This window comes from Sorex fumeus, unplaced genomic scaffold (genome assembly GCF_029834395.1).
Source record: "Sorex fumeus unplaced genomic scaffold, SorFum_2.1 ptg000028l, whole genome shotgun sequence".
Lineage (NCBI taxonomy): Eukaryota > Metazoa > Chordata > Mammalia > Eulipotyphla > Soricidae > Sorex > Sorex fumeus.
The window spans coordinates 10624456-10642652 of record NW_026606085.1 but is presented as its reverse complement, the minus strand read 5'-3'; the positions used below and the strand labels follow the sequence as shown (position 1 = coordinate 10642652).

At 49.6% G+C, this 18197-nt stretch overlaps 1 protein-coding gene across 3 annotated transcripts in view; it reads right to left on the bottom strand.

The window, feature by feature from the left end:
• Window positions 1-8998: 8998 nt before the first annotated feature.
• The window catches only part of ARHGAP42 (Rho GTPase activating protein 42), a 127419-nt gene continuing 118220 nt past the window's right edge, over window positions 8999-18197 (bottom strand). For all 3 annotated transcript variants that reach the window (XM_056114785.1, XM_056114783.1, XM_056114784.1), the window contains 2 exons: window positions 12802-12881; window positions 8999-12507 (listed from right to left, as the gene is read on the bottom strand). In XM_056114785.1, coding sequence (XP_055970760.1) covers window positions 12419-12507; window positions 12802-12881 — 169 coding nt within the window. In that variant the 3' untranslated portion in view covers window positions 8999-12418. The remainder of the gene's footprint in view (window positions 12508-12801; window positions 12882-18197) is intronic.

The following is an 18197-nucleotide window of genomic DNA, read 5'->3' as shown; positions in this document are numbered from 1 at the left end:
TGTTCCTTGCACTACCACTGCTTGGCTGTCTTTGTTCTCCACGTTTCTGCCTCATCCTTCCTCCCCTTTCCTGTTTGGGCGGTGACTCATTCCATCCCCTTCCTTGTGTTGGTCCTGAGGGTTTGCTGCTTCTCTTCCTGACTGGGCTCTGTTCAGATTCCTTCACCCCAGTCACCGCTTCAACCCCTCCCATCTCCGGTGGCCAATGGTGACCCAGCACGTGTGCCTGCATCTCTCTCTGTCACTTTGATTTTCAGTTCTTGCTTTGGGAACCACACCAGAAGGGATTCGGGACCCAGTCCTGGCGGTGGCGGGGATGGAGTCGGGGGTGCACCTGCCAAGCTGGAGGCCAGCTCTCTGGGTCCACCCTGCTCTCCCCATGAGCCTTTACTCTACTTTCTACTGACGTCTTAGAATAACAATGATGATGGTCTCAGTGTAAGTCTGTTTCTCTTTTGAGATGTGGATAGTAAAGTAAAAGTAAAGGCCCTCCCGTTGATCATCGATTTGCTTGAGCGGGCCCAGTAACGTCTCCATTGGAGACTTTGTTGTTACTGTGTTTGGCATATCGAATACGTCACGGGGAGCTTGCCAGGCTCTGGTGTGCAGGCGAGATACTCTCAGTAGCTTGCTGGGCTCTCCGAGAGGGGCGGAGGAATCGAACTCGGGTCGGCCATGTTGGCTGCATGCAAGGCAAATGCCCTCAATGTCCCTTCAGTTGGGGATGTTCTCAGCTTTCATGGGCCCTTACTGCCCTGCTTGCCCTGCTGCCTCCACCGCCAGTCTGCTGGCATCACCCCCCCCCCCCACCTTTTTTTTGCTTCTTGGGTCATACCCGGTGATGCACAGGAGTTACTCCTGGTTCATGCACTCAGGAATTACTCCTGGTGGTGCTCGGGGGACCATATGGGATGCTGGGAATCGAAACTAGGTCAGCTGTGTGCAAGGCAAAACACCCTACCTGCTGTGCTATTGCTCCAGCCCTGGCATCACCCCTTTTGACGGAGTCTGACTACTCTCCAAGGGGGCTCATTTGTTTGAAACCGTCTTTCTCTGTGCACCAGAGTCAGTATTAGATTTTTAGCTTCAACTTCTCTTATTCTTTCTTCTGTGAGATAAAGCCTGTTGGGGCCAGAGCAATAGTCCAGTGGGTAGGTTTGCCTTGCACGCAGCTGACTGGGGTTCGATCCCCAGCATCTCTATGGTCCCCCTAAGTCCCTCCAGGAGTATTTCCTGGGTGCAGAGCCAGGAGTAACCCTTGAACATTGCTAGGTACACCCTACCCCCCAAATATCAAGCCTGCTTGTGTGCTTTCCTTGGAGGTTCAGGCTCACACTGGGAGCCCTGAGGGGCTGGCCCAGGCTGCCCGCCCCCTGCGCCCCTGCCCCATTGCCACCCCAGCTGTCTCAGCAGCAGTAGCTTCAGGCTCCCCAGCCTTCTGGCTTGGGTCACTCCTGTACTCGCTGGGCCCCATCACAAGCCCCTGGCCAGACTGGCCGAACTGTGTGAGGAGCCAAGAGGGTCTTCAGTGAGAGGCACACCCGGGGTGTGGGCTGGACCCAGAGCCCAAGGCTTCCATGTGCTGCTCTACCACATCCGGCCCACCTGACCTCGGCACCCCTATCCTTGGCACAGGATGAGCTGGGGTTCTTGTGTGCCACCATATCCCCTGGAATCTTTGTTTCTTCTAGTCATTTTTTAAGCCTAATGATGGTAAGCTGGAGCAATAGCACAGCGGGTAGGGCATTTGCCTTGCATGCAGCCAACTCGGCCAACCTAGGTTCGATTCCTCTGCCCCTCTCAGAGAGCCTGGCAAGCTACCGAGAGTATCTCGCCCGCACAGCAAAGCCTGTGACGTATTCGATATGCCAAACACAGTTACAACAAGTCTCACAATGGAGATGTTACTGGGCCCCCTTGAGCCAGCTGATGAACAACGGGAGGACAGTGACAGTGACAATGATGGTAGTGTACTGTTTTGAATTTTATAATTTTCAGTTATCTTAATAAATGTACCCTCACATATAAGGCCTTTTTAAAATTATTTAGATGAGTGTCGAAATAATTTGCTGATAGATCACGATCACGATCATCCCGTTGTTCATTGGTTGCCTTGAGCAGGCACCAGTAACATCTCCTTCGTCCTAGCCCTGAGATTTTAAAAAGTGCCATATTCAAGGCTCTTTCAGGATTAGGAGAATGAGACCCATCATTGTTACTGGTATTTGGCATATTGGGTACGCCATGGGGAGTTTTGAAACGGGAAATACAGAGTATTGATATTTTTAGAATATTCTTACCACCCTAGTTGGTGGGTCTTCCTTGAGTCCAATTTTTGGTCTTTCCATAAGAAGTTGGCTTGCTCATAGATTCCCTTCACCTTCTTGAAGTATTCTTATGACCTTTATAAAAATACAACTTTTTTTATTCTTTAAAAAAGAGTTTTACTAGAACACCATAATTTACAAAGTTGTTCATAATTCAGTTGTTTCAGGCATTGAATGTTCCAGCATTACTCCCCTCACCAGTGTGACCTTCCCTCCACCAAAGTCCCCAACTTCTTACCCACCATTCCAGCCTGCTTTCCAAGCATGAACAAAGGTACTTGATATTGTTTGTTACAACACAAAGGCAAATGGAATTATCAAAACTCAGATCGGTAAATGTCAATTTGTGATCATTTTTTTATCTCACAATGGTGCCACAGCAGTCATTGTGTGTGGATTTACCAGCCGGCTGGTGCTAGCTGAGCCTCCTGTGTTAGTTACTGTTTAGGCTTCTTGAGCTTGGTGGGCATCTGCACGACTTTCCCATCAGATCTGCTAAGATCCTACTGGGCTGACAGTCCTGTGTAGTTTGGAAGCGTGCAGCCATGCACAAGGCCATGGGGTTGAGGAGCCATAGGCCGGAAACAGTCAGTGGCTTGGCAGTTCGAGGAGGTTTTTGGATATTGCTACTATAGAAAATATCTAAAATTTTAGTTGCCACTTTTAAAACCCATTTACCTCAACAACTTTTTTAATTTGTCCCAGTGGTTCGTTTTGTTTGTTTTTGGTAGAGTCCTTGCCTTTTGGGGCACATATAAATATACCTCTTCTCATAGTACTATGTTCTCATGCAAATCATATGCCAATGATTCAATTTTGTTACTCCATTTTCAAAAACCCCCTTTACAGTTTTAATCACTTGCAAAGATTGAAATCTTATCTGATATTTTTGTTTCTGTTTTGGAGTCACCCACCTGGTGATGTTTAAGGGTTACTCCTGGCTCTGTGCTCAAGAATTATTGCTGGTGGTGCTCAGGAGTACTTTATGTTTCTAGCCTCTCTTGTCTGATTTTTAGCGGAATAGAAAAGATTCTAGCGGGCCGGAGTGCAGCGGGGAGGGCATTTGCCTTCTATGCAGCCAACCCAGGTTTGATCTCTGGCTTCCCATATTGTCCCCAAAGCACTTCCAGGAGTAACTACTGAGTGCAGAGCCAGGAGTCACCCCTGAACACCACCGGGTATGACCCAAAAAGCAAAAAAAAAAAAAAAAGATTCTAGTTTAATCCAATGTTAATATAATACGGCCTCTTTGAATTGTTTTAACACTTGAGTGCCTTTAGGTTGCTGATCTGAAAATCAGTCTTTCTCCTTTGTCAGTGACCAATCTGTCATCTTCACTGCCAAACATCCCTCTGCCCTGATGGGTGTCCCGGGGTGGGGTGGGCTCTGTCCACTGAGGGAGGGATGGGGCAGGACCTACCCTCACTGGACGCCCCTCTTTGCTCTCTCTCTTCCCCAGAGCCCGCTGGCCAGCTCTTCCTTGGCTGTTGGCCACTTAGTTTATAGTTACATTGGCCTTTTCAGATTAGTTACTGTCTCCAGAGACCCTCTGTATCTAAGAAGTTCTCCTTTCCACTTTATCTTCTGTTCTTCTCGCACTGGATGCCCCCCAAGCCCTTGTCCGGGTGGGGTCTGCAGCGAGACAGGGCACCTCCTGCCTGGGGTCAGCCTCCCACCACCCTCAGCCTCCTACTACCCTCCTTCCTTCTGGGAGGCTCTGGGCTATGCTGGACTCTGGGAGGAAGAAGGGGGGTATGGGGCCAGCACATGGGCTCAAACATTTCCTGTTTCTCCCTCACTACTGACCTTGCTCCACAGTGACCCTGGGAACACAGACCCACCGTGGTCAGCTCTGCTGTGGCCAGTCCTACCATGGTCAGCCCTACCGTGGTCAGCCCTGCTGTGGTGAGCTCTGCTATGGGCAGCTCTGCTATGGTCAGCTCTACTGTGGTCAGCTCTACTGTGGTCAGCCCTGATGTGGTCAGCCCTACCGTGGTCAGTCCTGCTGTGGTCACCACTGCCGTGGTCAGCCCTGCCATGGTCAGTCTCCCGTGGTCAGCCCTGCAGTGGTCATTCCTGCTGTGGCCAGCTCTGCCATGGTCATTCTCCCATGAGCAGCCCTGCATGGTCAGCACTGCCGTGTTCAGCCTAGCTGCTTTCAGAGGCTTCACGGCCAAGCGTCTGTGCACTGCCGGCAGAGGCCTCTTTCCTTATGGGTCTGGGTGTGGGATGGATGAAGGGCGTCTCTACTGCCACCTGCCACAGAGCTGGTCCCGGGTCAGGGCGACTTCCTGGCCACACTTGCACCTGCCAGGAGCATGAGGTGGGAGAAGCGAGGGAGAGGCAAGGGAGGATCCCCCAGGGCTGCTCGGGTCTGTGCACTCTCTTCTAGGGGAAACTGGTCTCCAGGTGGAATGAGAGATTTTAGACCCCAGAAACGCTGAGACCCAGCTTGCAGCCTCTGGCTTTCTGGGAGGGTTGGCGGGGGGGGGGGGGGGGGGATCCTCCTCAGCATTGCTGCCCGTTGCCCACAGGGCTCCCCAAAGCACAGGGCAGGCCCAGTCAGCTACCCACCTACTGCCCTTGGCCTTTCCTATACCCCTTCCCCCAGCACCCTCTACATCTGAGCCCCTCCAGAGCCCCTCGGGCTACTCAGAAAGGCCGAGTTGTGTCACCTCGACCTCTGAAGTGAGTCACTTCCTTCTTTGGGACCTTGTTTGTTTCTTCTGGGTTGATGCAACCAGCACTGCTGAGAACCAGGGCAGCTCAGACTCCCCCCTGCTCGTGGGACAGGACACACCTAGCACCCCTCGCCCCCCACCCCCCCCCCCGCACACACCAGCACCCCACGGCACATGCCACAGCTGCTCCCAGGACGGTGCCCAGTCCATCTCAGGTTCAGAGCTCCCAGGCCAAGGCCAGATCACACTGGACAGCACTGTCCTCCTGTCTAAGTCCACCCGGCACCTTCCTGCCACCGATTTCTACCAGAGACTCCGCTGAGCAGCTGCTTCCCACACCCCCCAAGGCACTCTGGCTTCTTCCAGGCTCCTTGTCACCATGCCGACTGGCTCCATCACTGACTTAATCTCTTTAGGGTCTGGGGTCGCCCCCAGCCCAGCTCAGTGCTTAGGGGAAATTTGTTGCTGGTGATAGAATCAGGGTGGCCATGTGCAGGGCCAGCCCCTTCACCCGTACTGTCTCCCCAGTCCTTCTATCTTTTACAGTGGTGAGCAACAAGAAAGGTGCTTGTGCTTGAGGGGCTGGAGCAATATAGCACAGCGGATAAAGTGTTTGCCTCGCATGCAGCTGACCCGGGTTCAATTCCCAGAATCCCATATGGTCCCCTGAGCACCGCCTGGGGTAATTCCTGAGCACAGAGCCAGGAGTAACCCCTGTGCATTGCTGGGTGTGACCCAAAGATAAAAAAAAATGTGCTTGTCACACCACTAGCTAAAGGGACAGAGATGACAAGAGAATAGATGCAGGTTATCTGAGCCTTCGTGTCCCCTCCCCTGCGCCCTCACTTCCTCCCCAGCTCTGTCAGGCCCAGACTGCAGGGATGCAGCTGCTCATGCAGTGAAGCTACTTTGAATGAGGATGCATGCCATTCACCAGGGTACAGACACACACAGACACACACACACACACACGCAAGCATGCACTCTCGCATACTCTCTCACACGCATGCACTCCTTACTGCCTCACTGCTCATCTCTGCACACACACACGTGCTCACACACACATACACACACACACACACTTATACACCAGTGCTTATACACACTCCTCACTGCCTTCAGCCCAGTTTCTCACTCATCTCTACACACTCACACACATGCACACATTCACACATATGCACATTCACACACACACGCATACACATTCATGCTTATACACACACACACACACACACACATTCCTCACTGCCTCCAGCCGAGCTTCCCACTCATCTCTACACATATACACACACTTAACACATATTCATACACTCACACATTCACACACACCTCACTGCCTCCAGCTTAGCTTCTAACTCATCTCTACACACACTTATACACACACACACACACACACACACGAGCATTCCCTGTTATTGAGAGCTCTTTCCTGACAGCTTTCCCGATGAATGAAATCTTGGTGATGAAATTGCTTTTTTTCAAACCTTAACCTTTGTGCCTTTTCACAAGGTGGGGATTGCGGGTGTTTCCTGGTTTTGGCCTCTGGGATGGTGAGACTTGAGTACAGCCTTACCTTGGCCTGAGGTGGCCCCCATAGCCCTCAAGCAGAACTCTGCTAACCCTGTGCTTTCAAATGGTCCTGCGTCCGTAAGTCATCAGCCGACCTTGTTAGAGGTTCTACTACAGATGATGCTGCATTTGTAAGGCGCTCCTGTAGATCTCATAGGTCTCTCCAGGGATCATGCTTGGAAGGGTGATGATGCTCTGTTTAAGGCTCTGATACACACTGCCCAGGGCCTGGAGCTGATGCAGCTGTAGCTGGTGCAGTGACTTTCTTGTGTTCAGCAGGAAATATGTGCAGATTGGCACTGGCGGGTAGAACCACCGATTCAGACACCACAAAATACCACAGTGGTGTGGAAGGGTTTGAAAGAATTGGTGAGTTTTGAATAAAATTCTGCCGTGGAAAAAAGGTTTTCTAATGGCATCAGGCAGTACCAAGAAGCACTTTGTGAAAGAGTCTACTGGTGTAGTGCATTTCATTGTTTAGTTCCCCCCCCCCCACCCCAATGGCCAGAATCGCCTTTAGTGATTCCCTGTAGGACCAGCACCAATGCATGCCGGACCTTCTAAAGCAAAGCAAGTTTGATTCCCTGCAAGGTCAGATAATGGCTAGCCTGATTTAGCAATACGTTGATTCTTTTTATTTTTTGGTTTGGGGACCAGACTTGGTGGTGCCAGAACTTAACTCTTGGCTCTGCACTCAGGAGTCACTCCTGGTAGGGTCCCAGGGGACCATTTGAGGTGCCAGGGATCAAACCTGGGTTCGACATGTGCAAGGAAAATGTCCCGCCTGCTGACCTATGGCTTTGGGCCCCACTAAAGTATATTTAAATGAAACATGGCAGTGTTTTTTGTTTCATTTGGAGGCCACACCCAGAGGCCTTATTCTTGGCTCTGTGCTCTAGGATCACCCCTGGTGGGCTCAGGGGACCATACAGAATGCCAGAGATCAAATCCAGGTCAGCCCTGTGCAAGACAAGTGCCCTGACCCGCTGTCCATTTGCTGTGACCAGCAGGGTGGTCCTTGTTTTAAAGACCCAGTTCTGTATCCACTTGTAAGCTAGTAATGTTCAAATGCATCAAGGAGGCAAGTAAGATTACAGCACTCTCTTGTGGTCCCATGGCACCCCTACAGTGTGGCTGTATTTTAGACTTGGATGCAAAACTAGAAAAAGCTTAGCTACGAGAGGGTCGTAAGAGTTGTGAAGCGGGGCCAGAGCAACAGAACAGAGGATTCTTGCATTGCATATGGCCAACTTGGGTTTCATCCCTAATCACCCCATACAGTCCCCAAGCCCGGCCAGGAGTGATCCTGAGCGCAGAGCCAGGAGGAAGCCCTGAGCACCACTGGGTGTTGCCCTCCCCGCCCGCCCCAAAAAAGATAGAGAAACTGGGAGAAGGTATGTGTGTGTGACTCTTATGACATGAAGGTTTTCCTGATCTTTCTTAACACCAGTTTCTCAGGAAGGTTTATCGACTTGCTCTAATTCCCACCAGACACACAAAAACATTCATGATACTTGAATGAATGAATACAAGACTAAAGACATGCTTACATAGTTTATTTTTAAAGTGATTTAAAACACAGTGTAAACATACATGAAAGATAGTGTGGCGATTTAGTTTAGAAACAGCATGAGGTTATTTACATGATTGTGTATGTATGTATGTATGTGTGTGTGTATATATATATATACACAAAGTGCAGATAAATACAGAAACACTACAAAATAAACAAAAAATTCAATGATAATTTACTGACAATCGTTTTCATATTTCTTAGTCATGTTAATGGCTGCCAAGAAACCCCCTAGTACTGAAATAAAATATCTAGTCAACCTTTATATAAACTATAGTACCTCGGATTTTAGCAGTATATAAATAGGATCTGAATTCAAAGCAACATCGTATCCCTGCCATACTCTCTATATACTTGCCAAGGTGTCAGCTTGGGGCCACCGTGTGTTCTCGTGGGTTTTGGAAGGTTAGCCCAGCTGTGCCCAGCAGCGTGCCCTGGGGACAGCGACAGTCGAGGGGGGTGGCCACACCTCCGAGGTGGCTCACAGACCCAGTCTCCCCTGCAGTGGGCCCCCCTCCCCTGGGCAGTGGCTTGAGCTCAGATCAGCCTCTGGGCACCTGCCTCTACTGGGGTTGGGTGATGTCAAGTTTGAGATTCTAGGTTTAAGAAACTGCAGGAAGATTCTTTGTAGGACAAAGTCGCTTCATCACGGATCTGAGACCAGACAGTTGAGCTTTTTTTAGTCTGCATGCATATACCTGCGGTGAATGGATGCAGGAGATCCTGGCCCATGCGGCCAGCTGGGACTGGACAGTGTATGCTACTGAAGGAGATGGCTGCTAGGTTCAAAGTAAAGTGAAAAAACAAGTTTCACTCTGCAGTGGGGGAACAGGAACACACATTCCTGTCCCCGCGGTGCAGCTTGGGGTTTCAACTCCCCGAGTCAGACCTTCACAAAGCTGTCCTGTCACTGTCAAATCAGCCGCTCACCCAGGGCACAGAGTCTGCCCTAAACTGCACTTCCTCAAGTTCCAAGTGTAAATCAGGCCTCTGAGTGTGGCAGACCTTCTATCAGTGCTGTCTGGAGGGAGGAAAGCTGAGGGACTCCAGCTGAGCTGCTCTGGGGCTGGGGGCTGGCACTTTGCCCAGGTGTGACCCCAGTGAGTGCGTCCTGCTAGGGAGCCTGGATGCAGTGAAACTGACCTACAGTTCTCTTTTTACCTTTCCTAGACCTGCCAGAGGGCCACAGTTCGAGAAACCTCTTTTGAATGACAAAACAAAAAGCTTGCCAGGCCATTCACAAGGGCAAAAGGCACTTAGTTGAGAGCTTCAGACATCAGCCTGCCCAGCAGGGAAAGCCTGAGGCATCTCTCTTCTCCCAGCCTGGAGCACTGGCCAGGACACAGTTCCCTGGTGGGTCAGTGGGTCGGTGGGTAGTCTATACTCGGGAGGTATTTTATTGTGGTGCAGTGAGAGAGCTCCCCTATGGAATCCCCTCTGGCGGTCATCCTCACTTTTCCTAGAGTCACACTGACTCTGAAAAGCTAAGCTGTCACTGAGATGCGTGAGTTTTGAATGTGAGTCTCCTCTTTCAAAGACCTGTATTTGTAGTTAGTGCCCAAGACAATTGAGGGAACAGGCACTGGTATTTTTCAGTGCTCACCAGAAACAATCTTCCCTGTGTGCAGAGGGAGCCTGTGGCCAGCAAATAGCCAGGACTTGCTTGCACAAGCAGTCAAATGAACAAAAGACATCAGTCTCCCAATTCTGCACAATTTGAAGTTGAGGGTGGGAGCAGGTAGGGCACCGGCATGCAACTGATACACGTTCAATCCTGAACACTGCCAGGAGCAATCCCTGAGAGCAGAGCCAGGAGCAACCCCTGAGCATTGCCGGGTAGAGCCCTAAAAATCCACACAAGTTGAAGCAAAAGCACAAACTGAACCCCCCCCCCCTTTTTTGTAGCTTGTTTTAAGAAAGGGGCCTCGAGTACTTTCCCTAGAGCCTTCCCACAAAAAGGGCTAGATTTCACACCCCAGGCCTTTGAACCACAGAGGCTCCAATTCATCGCTGAGCGTCAGTGGAAGTAGCTCCTAGACAACTGGATGCAGGAACACTCTGGTCTGTGTTAAAAAAAAAAAACAAAAAAAGAAAAATGGAGATTTCTTTCTGCAGTAGTAAGTGAAAGTAGGATTCTGAATCCCTTTCTGGAGTCAAGTTGGTCTCTGAAAGAAAATCAATTTGCTTTAAGAGGTTCTAATCCAGCAGGATGCAGCAGGATGGCAAGAGTTCTAGTGCGGAAACTGGTACATTGGAAGACAACTTTCTGTTCCAGCACGAAGGTCAGAGGGCCGCAGGCAGGCAGACAGCAGGGGAGGGGGTTTCTGGAGAAGGAAAAACTTCCTCAGTTGGGCTTGCCCTACTTAGAGCATTTGCGTCCATCACAGGATAGGATTCTGCGATGACTCTCTTTACTTTCAAAACCTACTTATTCCAATTTTAATTTGATATACTGGGGGCAGGGGGCTCTGAATATCTAGGATGAGGGCAAAGCACAGATAGCTCCCAAGAAATGCTCAGCCATGTGACTCAGGGCCTGAGGCTGCTGAGGAGATGGGGTTGGGTGTGGGGTACCAGACCACCCAGCGGTGCCTCCAGGGCTCTCTGGCACCTGCATGTTTATGGGTGCCCTGTGCTCATGTCATCCAACTGGCTAACTCCCAGAAACATGCTTTAACTCCGTTCATGTCAGCATGGTAAGTGGAGAACGCAGACAGAACGAGAGGGTCCACAATGGGGCCCACACGGGCAGGAAACCAGCTCTGTGGAATCTGGATTTATTAAAGTAATGGTTGATGCAAAGCCCGATGGCATAGAGAAAATACATCTATTTCCATGCTCTTTAAGTTCAGTGAGATTCCTACGGGGACAGTAGACTGAATTAGGAATAGTACAAAGATCAGGTAGATTTTATGCTTCCTAAAGGCAATGAAACCATTTTAAACTTTGCTAATTGAAGTATCCTGCTTCAACTAGACTTTTTATCAGTGGCGCTTCCCTAACAGCATTTTAAAACAACATACTTAACATTTGGAAGTGGAAAATGGAAAATCCCTCATAAGCCACAATTAAATATCAGTAAAAAAAACACACACACATCACATTCCCCATGAGTAGAATTGACGCTGTGGCATCTTTCCGAGCTATTTTCCTCCAATCATATTTATGTTTCTGATGCCGCTGTAGTGCCGTGGCAGAGGTGGGCCTGGAGTCCCCACGTCCGTACATGTCACGCAACCTATACACAGTCAGCAAACCATCCCTGTCAGGCCAGCCACCTGCTTTTGGATGGTCCCAACCAAATACATTTAAATAGATGTTGAAAGCGTACAGTTCGTGCTTATTAGTCTATGGCTGCAGACCCAGGATACTTCCCAGGCCTGTAGAGAAACAGTATGTTGGCCCTGGCTTGGAACCCATGTAAGGGGTCTGGAATGCTTAGAATGGAGTCATAGGTAATTTACTGGGCTAAACTTAAGGCCATTAGACAGTCATTACTGTTTGGAATACTATTGTTTCAAAAACTTAATGTTCCTGAAATGTTTAGGACCAGCAAAAACAATCATATAAAAGCAGTATATTTTTAAGATAGAATAATAAGTGAACAATTTAAATTACATTTCTAAATAATGATTTCAAGGTTCCTCAGAGAACAGCAAGGCAATACAGGACAGATTTCTGGGTTTCTAAATTTCTGAGATATAGTTCTGAAAAACGGTATCTGAGATTTCACAACTGTTATCAAAGAGACACTGTACAGAGTTCATGGTCCTCCCGTTGTTCATCGATTTGCTCGAGCGGGCCCAGTAACGTCTCCATTGTGAGACTTGTTGTTACTGTGTTTGGCATATCGAATATGTCATGGGTAGCTTGCCAGGCTCTGCCGTGCAGGCGAGATACTCTTGGTAGCTTGCTGGGCTCTCCGAGAGGGGCAGAGGAATTGAACTCGGGTCGGCCATATTGGCTGCGTGCAAGGCAGACGCCCTACTGCTGTGCTATCGCTCCAACCCGTACAGAGTTACTTATCAAAAAAAAAGAAAAGAAAAAAGGCAAGACGGTTTTAAATAAGAAACCAGCCAAAGAGTGAAAGATTGGCAAATCAAACTTCTTTCCTTTTCCATTGACAGGAAGCTACAAAGTCTGCTGGTATAGGACTTGGTAGAGATTGCATGTTTGATTTCATGGGCTGATCCCATATCTGTGTCAGATAAAATCATAGCACTTGTTACCATGGATACCATGAAGATACTACCATCCACTAAATAGTATTAGAGGAAGACAACATAATTTTCTGGAACTAGTCCTGTTTTGCCTTCATAAGTTGCCTTTAGCCATCCTGGTTCCACCGATGGGTACACTGGCAATGTAAACAGAAAGATGTCAGTGAGCATTAGCTCTCGTAGACAGACAGACAGACAGGCGCGCGCGCGCGCACACACACGCGGGCTAATATCTATGGCAGAGCAGATCCATGCACAGGTCAGAATAGTGGCTCAGCACGGCACGGCCACGCATGGCGAGAAAGCAGGTCCCCAGGGCATGGGGAGAGTGTGCCCTCTCCTGAGCAGGGACCATGGGGCCTGGGGCATGAACTCTGGGTTTCCCGGCTGGCTCGGAGCAGGAGACAGGGCAGTGCCCGGCCGCCACTCACCGTTGGAGAAGATCGCCCCCTGCGGGAAGGAGAGCTCGTGGCTGTGCTCCGCCTTACAGGAGTACATGGCTTTGGCATGGCTGAAAAAGCAGAAAACAACTTGTTCAAACCACTGGCCTCCCCGGAGAACCGCTCTACTTAAAACGATTCTTGCCAAACGATGCTACCAAGTTCTGGAGAATGGTAGGAACCAAGCAGGGTCTCGTCCAAAAGAGTAATTTTCCTGTAAGCTTCTAGTCAGGCATAATCATTTGATCTGACTTTGGATAGAAGTGAATCACAGATGTATACACAAAAGATTTTTCCAAAAAAATGGAATGTTCCAACAGCGATCATTTCTTTCGGTAATCACTGGCTGAAAACAATAGAAAACAATTCCAGAATTATATAATCCTCACAGCAACTGAAATTGCACTTTAAAAATGCAACCGGAACATTTTAATTTTTGAAATGTGACTGTTCTTATACTGTCTTTTGTGGCTGCCTGCAGAATAAGTATTCCGCCAAGCTAAATAGGTATTTGTTGAGTGTGTCAAAATGCACAGCGCCAAATCCTTCCTATTGATCATGACTTTTCAATTATCTGTGCATGCAACCAGACAGGTATAATGTCCCTCTGCTGAGATATGTAACTACAGGTGTTATCTCCGCAGAGAGCTTGGGGTGATTTAATGTCTGGGGCGGTGAAGGCTTCTCTGCAGGTGCTAATGTTTCTTTTAGTGCCTTGGTGTAGTGAAGAGGACATGAAAAAGCTCTGTCTCCTACTGACTTTCTCTCCAGAAGGTTCTAATATCCTTTGAAGAGGCTCTTGGAAATCCTGCTTCTCACTGTGTGGGGGAGAAATTAGCATCCCCCTGCAAGGTCTCTCTCCCTTCCTCCTCTGGAAGGCATCTGAGCATAACCCCTCATCAAGCAAAAGTACAAGTGCTGTCCAATGCAAGGCGTGGTATGCAGTGCTTCATAACATACACATTTCTCTAGGTTTTTTTTTTATACTGCCTTCAGTGCTGAAGGGCGCGGGGATGTACACAGATGTAGGTTAGGAGACAATAATAGATAACAGAGAAGAGCAAAAGCAAAGAAGCACATGGTAAATACCTGAGCTCGGCAGTGACAGCTCAGGGAAGGAAACGGCAGCCATCCAGTGATGTACACAGAGCTAGAAATGCTGCTGCACGGCCCAAGACAGGTAACGGGTGTAGCATGGGATGAAAAATGTCTCCCTGGCAAGCGGCCGACAAGGACCACGGCAGTTTACAATAAACAACGCAGCATTTGCTTCCTGGCCACCAGCTACAGAGTAGTTAAAATCATTCCTATGCTCATTTTTCAGATTTTTGTCTACAAATTCTGGCCTGGGTGTCCAAGTGAATACTGGATGTTTCCATGATAAAAACTGCTTCTGTCAAAGACACTGACCGCCCTGTAACTCCCTTGAAAAATGAAGTGAAAGGGTGAGTAACGGTCTTTGCATGTTAAAAAATGCTGGAGCGATAGCACAGTGGGTAGGGCATTTGCCTTGCACGTGGCCGACCGGGGTTCGATTCCCAGGATCCCATATGGTCCCCTGAGCACCGCCAGGAGTGATTCCTGAGTGCAGAGCCAGGAGTAACCCCTGTGCAAAGCCGGGTGTGACCCAAAAAGCAAAAACAAACAAACAAAAAAATGTGCATCTGATCCGCCCGGCCAGCAGTCTGCTCAGCCTGTTTGGCACAAATGTGGGAATATTCCCAGGAACATCAGCCCCCTGACTCCTTTCCTGCATTTATCCCTGGAGTGTTTCTCCAAGTGTGGTCCAGGGACGAGGAGGGTCCCCAACACGACACAGCTCTAGTGGCTAATGGAATATAGTCAAGAGACCCTTCCTGTGATCGGCTGCGAAAGGACTGTGAAGGCAATGCAGATCCACGCTCTGGAAAATACCGGTCACGGTCCTCCCGTTATTCATCGTTTTGCTCAAGCGGGCCCAGTAACTTCTCCATTGTGAGACTTGTTACTGTGTTTGGCATATTGAATATGTCACAGGTAGCTTGCCAGGCTTTGCCATGTGGGCGAGATACTCTCGGTAGCTTGCGGGGCTCTCTGAGAGGGGCAGAGGAATCGAACCCCGCATGGCCGGGCTGGCGGCGCGCAAGGCAAATGCCCTACCGCTGTGCTATCACTCCAGCCCTGGAAAATATCATGCACAATTTCCTCATGCCCCGTAGAACACTTTCTGGCAGCGCGCCAGGACCTCTAAGTCTCTAGGGGGTTCTGAGGTCGTGGGGGTGCTCTCATGAGACCCGATGGCTTTTGCACCAAATCAGCAGTACTCGCCACATGGAGCTGGAAACAGTCGGAGCCTTTTTTTTTTTTTGTCTACTGGCGCATTTTTCCTGACCTCACTCACGGGGTCGAGCCTTAGCTTCTGTGCATACGACAGAGTGAAATACTGATTTGAAACAACCGCGGTGGAGAGAGGGAGCGAGGCTCCCTGCAGCACACCATGTCTCGATAGCCTTCCCAGTACGCCTGATGGGAACAGGGCTGAGAGCTTTTGATGGAACGTGGACACCTTCAGAGTGGACATTACCAGTCCCCAGAGTCTGCTGCAGGTCTCCACTTGGGGATTGCGGCATTTTTCTCTATTCCTGTGGTTCTCGATTTTTTAAAAAATCATACTTGCTCTCTTGGGGAGCAGGAGTGATGGCTGGGTGCACACTGCATGTAGGAGGCCCGGGTGCTACCCTGGCCTCCACGTGGCCCCTCAACCACCCTGAGCACTGAGCCAGGAGTAGCCCCCAATCAACTGAGAGGATCTGGGCATCCTTCATAGATCTGCTGGTTGGGATGAGTCTTCAGGCACCATTCCCATGCGGCCCCTTCTGTTCCGCTGTCCCAGCTTTTCAGAAGATCTAGGCCTTAGGCTGCAAACAAGGGTTTCTTCTTTTATTTATTTATTTATTCTTTTGCAGCTCCTACCACCAGGGACCACAGCGTCTCTGCCGACTCTTAAAACTGTTCTCCACAGACCAGTATTTGGTCACATTTTCTTCAGCACCAGAGACCATTCTCCCCTGTGCCGCAGAAGTGCTCCAGGCGCTCTCTCCCTCTCTCCCTCCCTCCCTCTTTGCTCCTTTTCTCTCTCCCTCCCTCCCTCATCCTCCTCTCCTACCTCCCCCTCCCTCTCTCCTCCTTCCTCCCCTTCTTTCTCTTCAAGAGGCTGGGGGCTGCCCTGGTAGGGCTCAGGAACCAGTGTGTGGTGACAGAAGCTGGTGTGCACCATCTTGCCAGCCTCAAGCTGAGTATTTTTAATCACCTCACAGCAACTCGAAGTGATCCAGAGTCCTCGAAAGCCGAAGCTCAAACCACCTGTGTGTTCACAAGCTACATTGGCATGTTTTCCCTGACAGTCTTCAAACACTTGGCACATTTCTTTGGCTTTTTTTTTTTTTGAACCTGTCTCTCACTCTCAGCAAAGTTAGTTTCTAATATTGGTCTTTTCTGTAAAATTATCCTTCAAGCATCTGTTACTGTTCTGAGTAAGTGTCTCTAGTTCCAGCCTGTGTGTCCCTTCCCTTTAGGGCACCCCCCGGGAGACCTCCCTCCCCTCACAGACCCTCAGATATGGGTACTGTCTTGCTCTCACACAAGGCCACTGTGACTCTCCCCGCTGCTCCTTCCCAAATGGCTGCTACTCCTCCCCCTACTCCCCATAATTCTCTCATTGCTCCAAGTCCAGCAGCTCCCGGGTGCCAAGTTCTGACTAGAAGCACCACAGAGGGACTGCAGGAGGTTGGTGAGGGAAATGCCTTCACTGCCTGCCTGTCGTTCATGACCATCCACACAGAACTGACCACAAACTTCAGAGTCATAACTCTGTACACTGACAACACCTTGGAAAAGAGAATCATAAAGAAGGTGAGTTTCCTCAGAATAGAATTTGTGGTTATTCAGCCAGGAAGCTGTGGACCCCAGCGCACACATCTCAGGGCAAAGTTCCCACACAGGTCACAGGTGTCTTAATGTGCCCTGAGCAGGTCTGAAGCTGACTTGGCAAAATCAGAACGCATGTAGGTTGCTCACTGGCTGCCTGAAGGAATCTCCACAACACAGATGCCTCTGACTACACTGAGGGCCCGACTGGCTGCACACAGGGCCCTGCCTCTGACTGACTCTACTCAGGGTCCAGCCACTGATTAACTGCATGCAGGGCCTGGCCTCTGTCAGACTGACAACATGCAGGGCCTGGCCTCTGACTGACTATACTCTGGGCTTGACCTCTGACTGACTGTACTCAGGGCCTAGCCTCTTGACTGACTATACTCAGGGTCCAGCCTGCCTAATTGCATGCAGGGCCTGGCCTCTACCAGACTAACTACATGCAGGGTTTGGCCTCTGACTGACTGATTGTACTCAGGGCCTGACCTCTGACTGACTACATGAAGGGCCCAGCCTCTGACTGATTGTACTCTGAGCCTGGCTTCTGACTAACGGCCCGCAGAGACTGGCCTGTGGCTGACCACACTCAGAGTTTGTGCCTTACAAGCTCAGTGAGCTCTTTGCTGACAGTTGGTGAAGGAACAGACTGTCTAGAGTTTCCTAATGAAAGGGCTCCATCTAGTGATCAACCACATGGCAAGACAGAAAAAAGTCTCAAGGTTCATTGCCATTTTCTGACGGAAAAAGACAGCTTCAGAGACCCAGTGGTCTGACATACATGAAGCCAAACCTCCCCAGAGCTTGGCAGAAGGGCAGGCTAAGACAGAGGGATACATAAGGTGCCTGTCACCTCAGTGACAGACCAAAGGCCTCAGCACTGACCGCAGGGTCCCCGGGCAACAGCACACAGAGCATTGGGGAAGCCCTGAATCTTCTAAGGGTTACTGGCTCTGGCCAGGAGACTTCTAGACTATATACAACTGCCCCTCAGTGCTCTGGACTCAGCCACACCATACATACGACCACCCGGACTTGAGATGGCCTTAGAGGACAGGTCAGGGTCCATTCTCAGGAGTCTCTTCCCACAGCACATGCGTCCTGCCTCTACTAGCTGCTGATAGTAAAGAACCGCAAATGGAAAACCGCTAAGAATGTTCATTGTGTCAGCACATACAAATTTAAAACACCCAACTGCTGCCCATTAGAGGTGACAGTTTGGGACTTGCAAAGAAAAAGCAGGGCCCTGGCTTCCTCAACTGTGAGTCACAGAGCTTTGTAAAAATGTGTTTTTAAACCTGAGTGCCCGAGAACAGATGACTGGTTAAAGAAACTTTGGTACATTTACACAATGGAGTACTATGTAGCTGTTAGAAAAGATGAAGTCATGAAATTTACATACAAGTGGTACTACATGGAAAGTATCATGTTAAGCGAAATGATTCAGAAAGAAAGGGATAGACACAGAAAGACTGCAT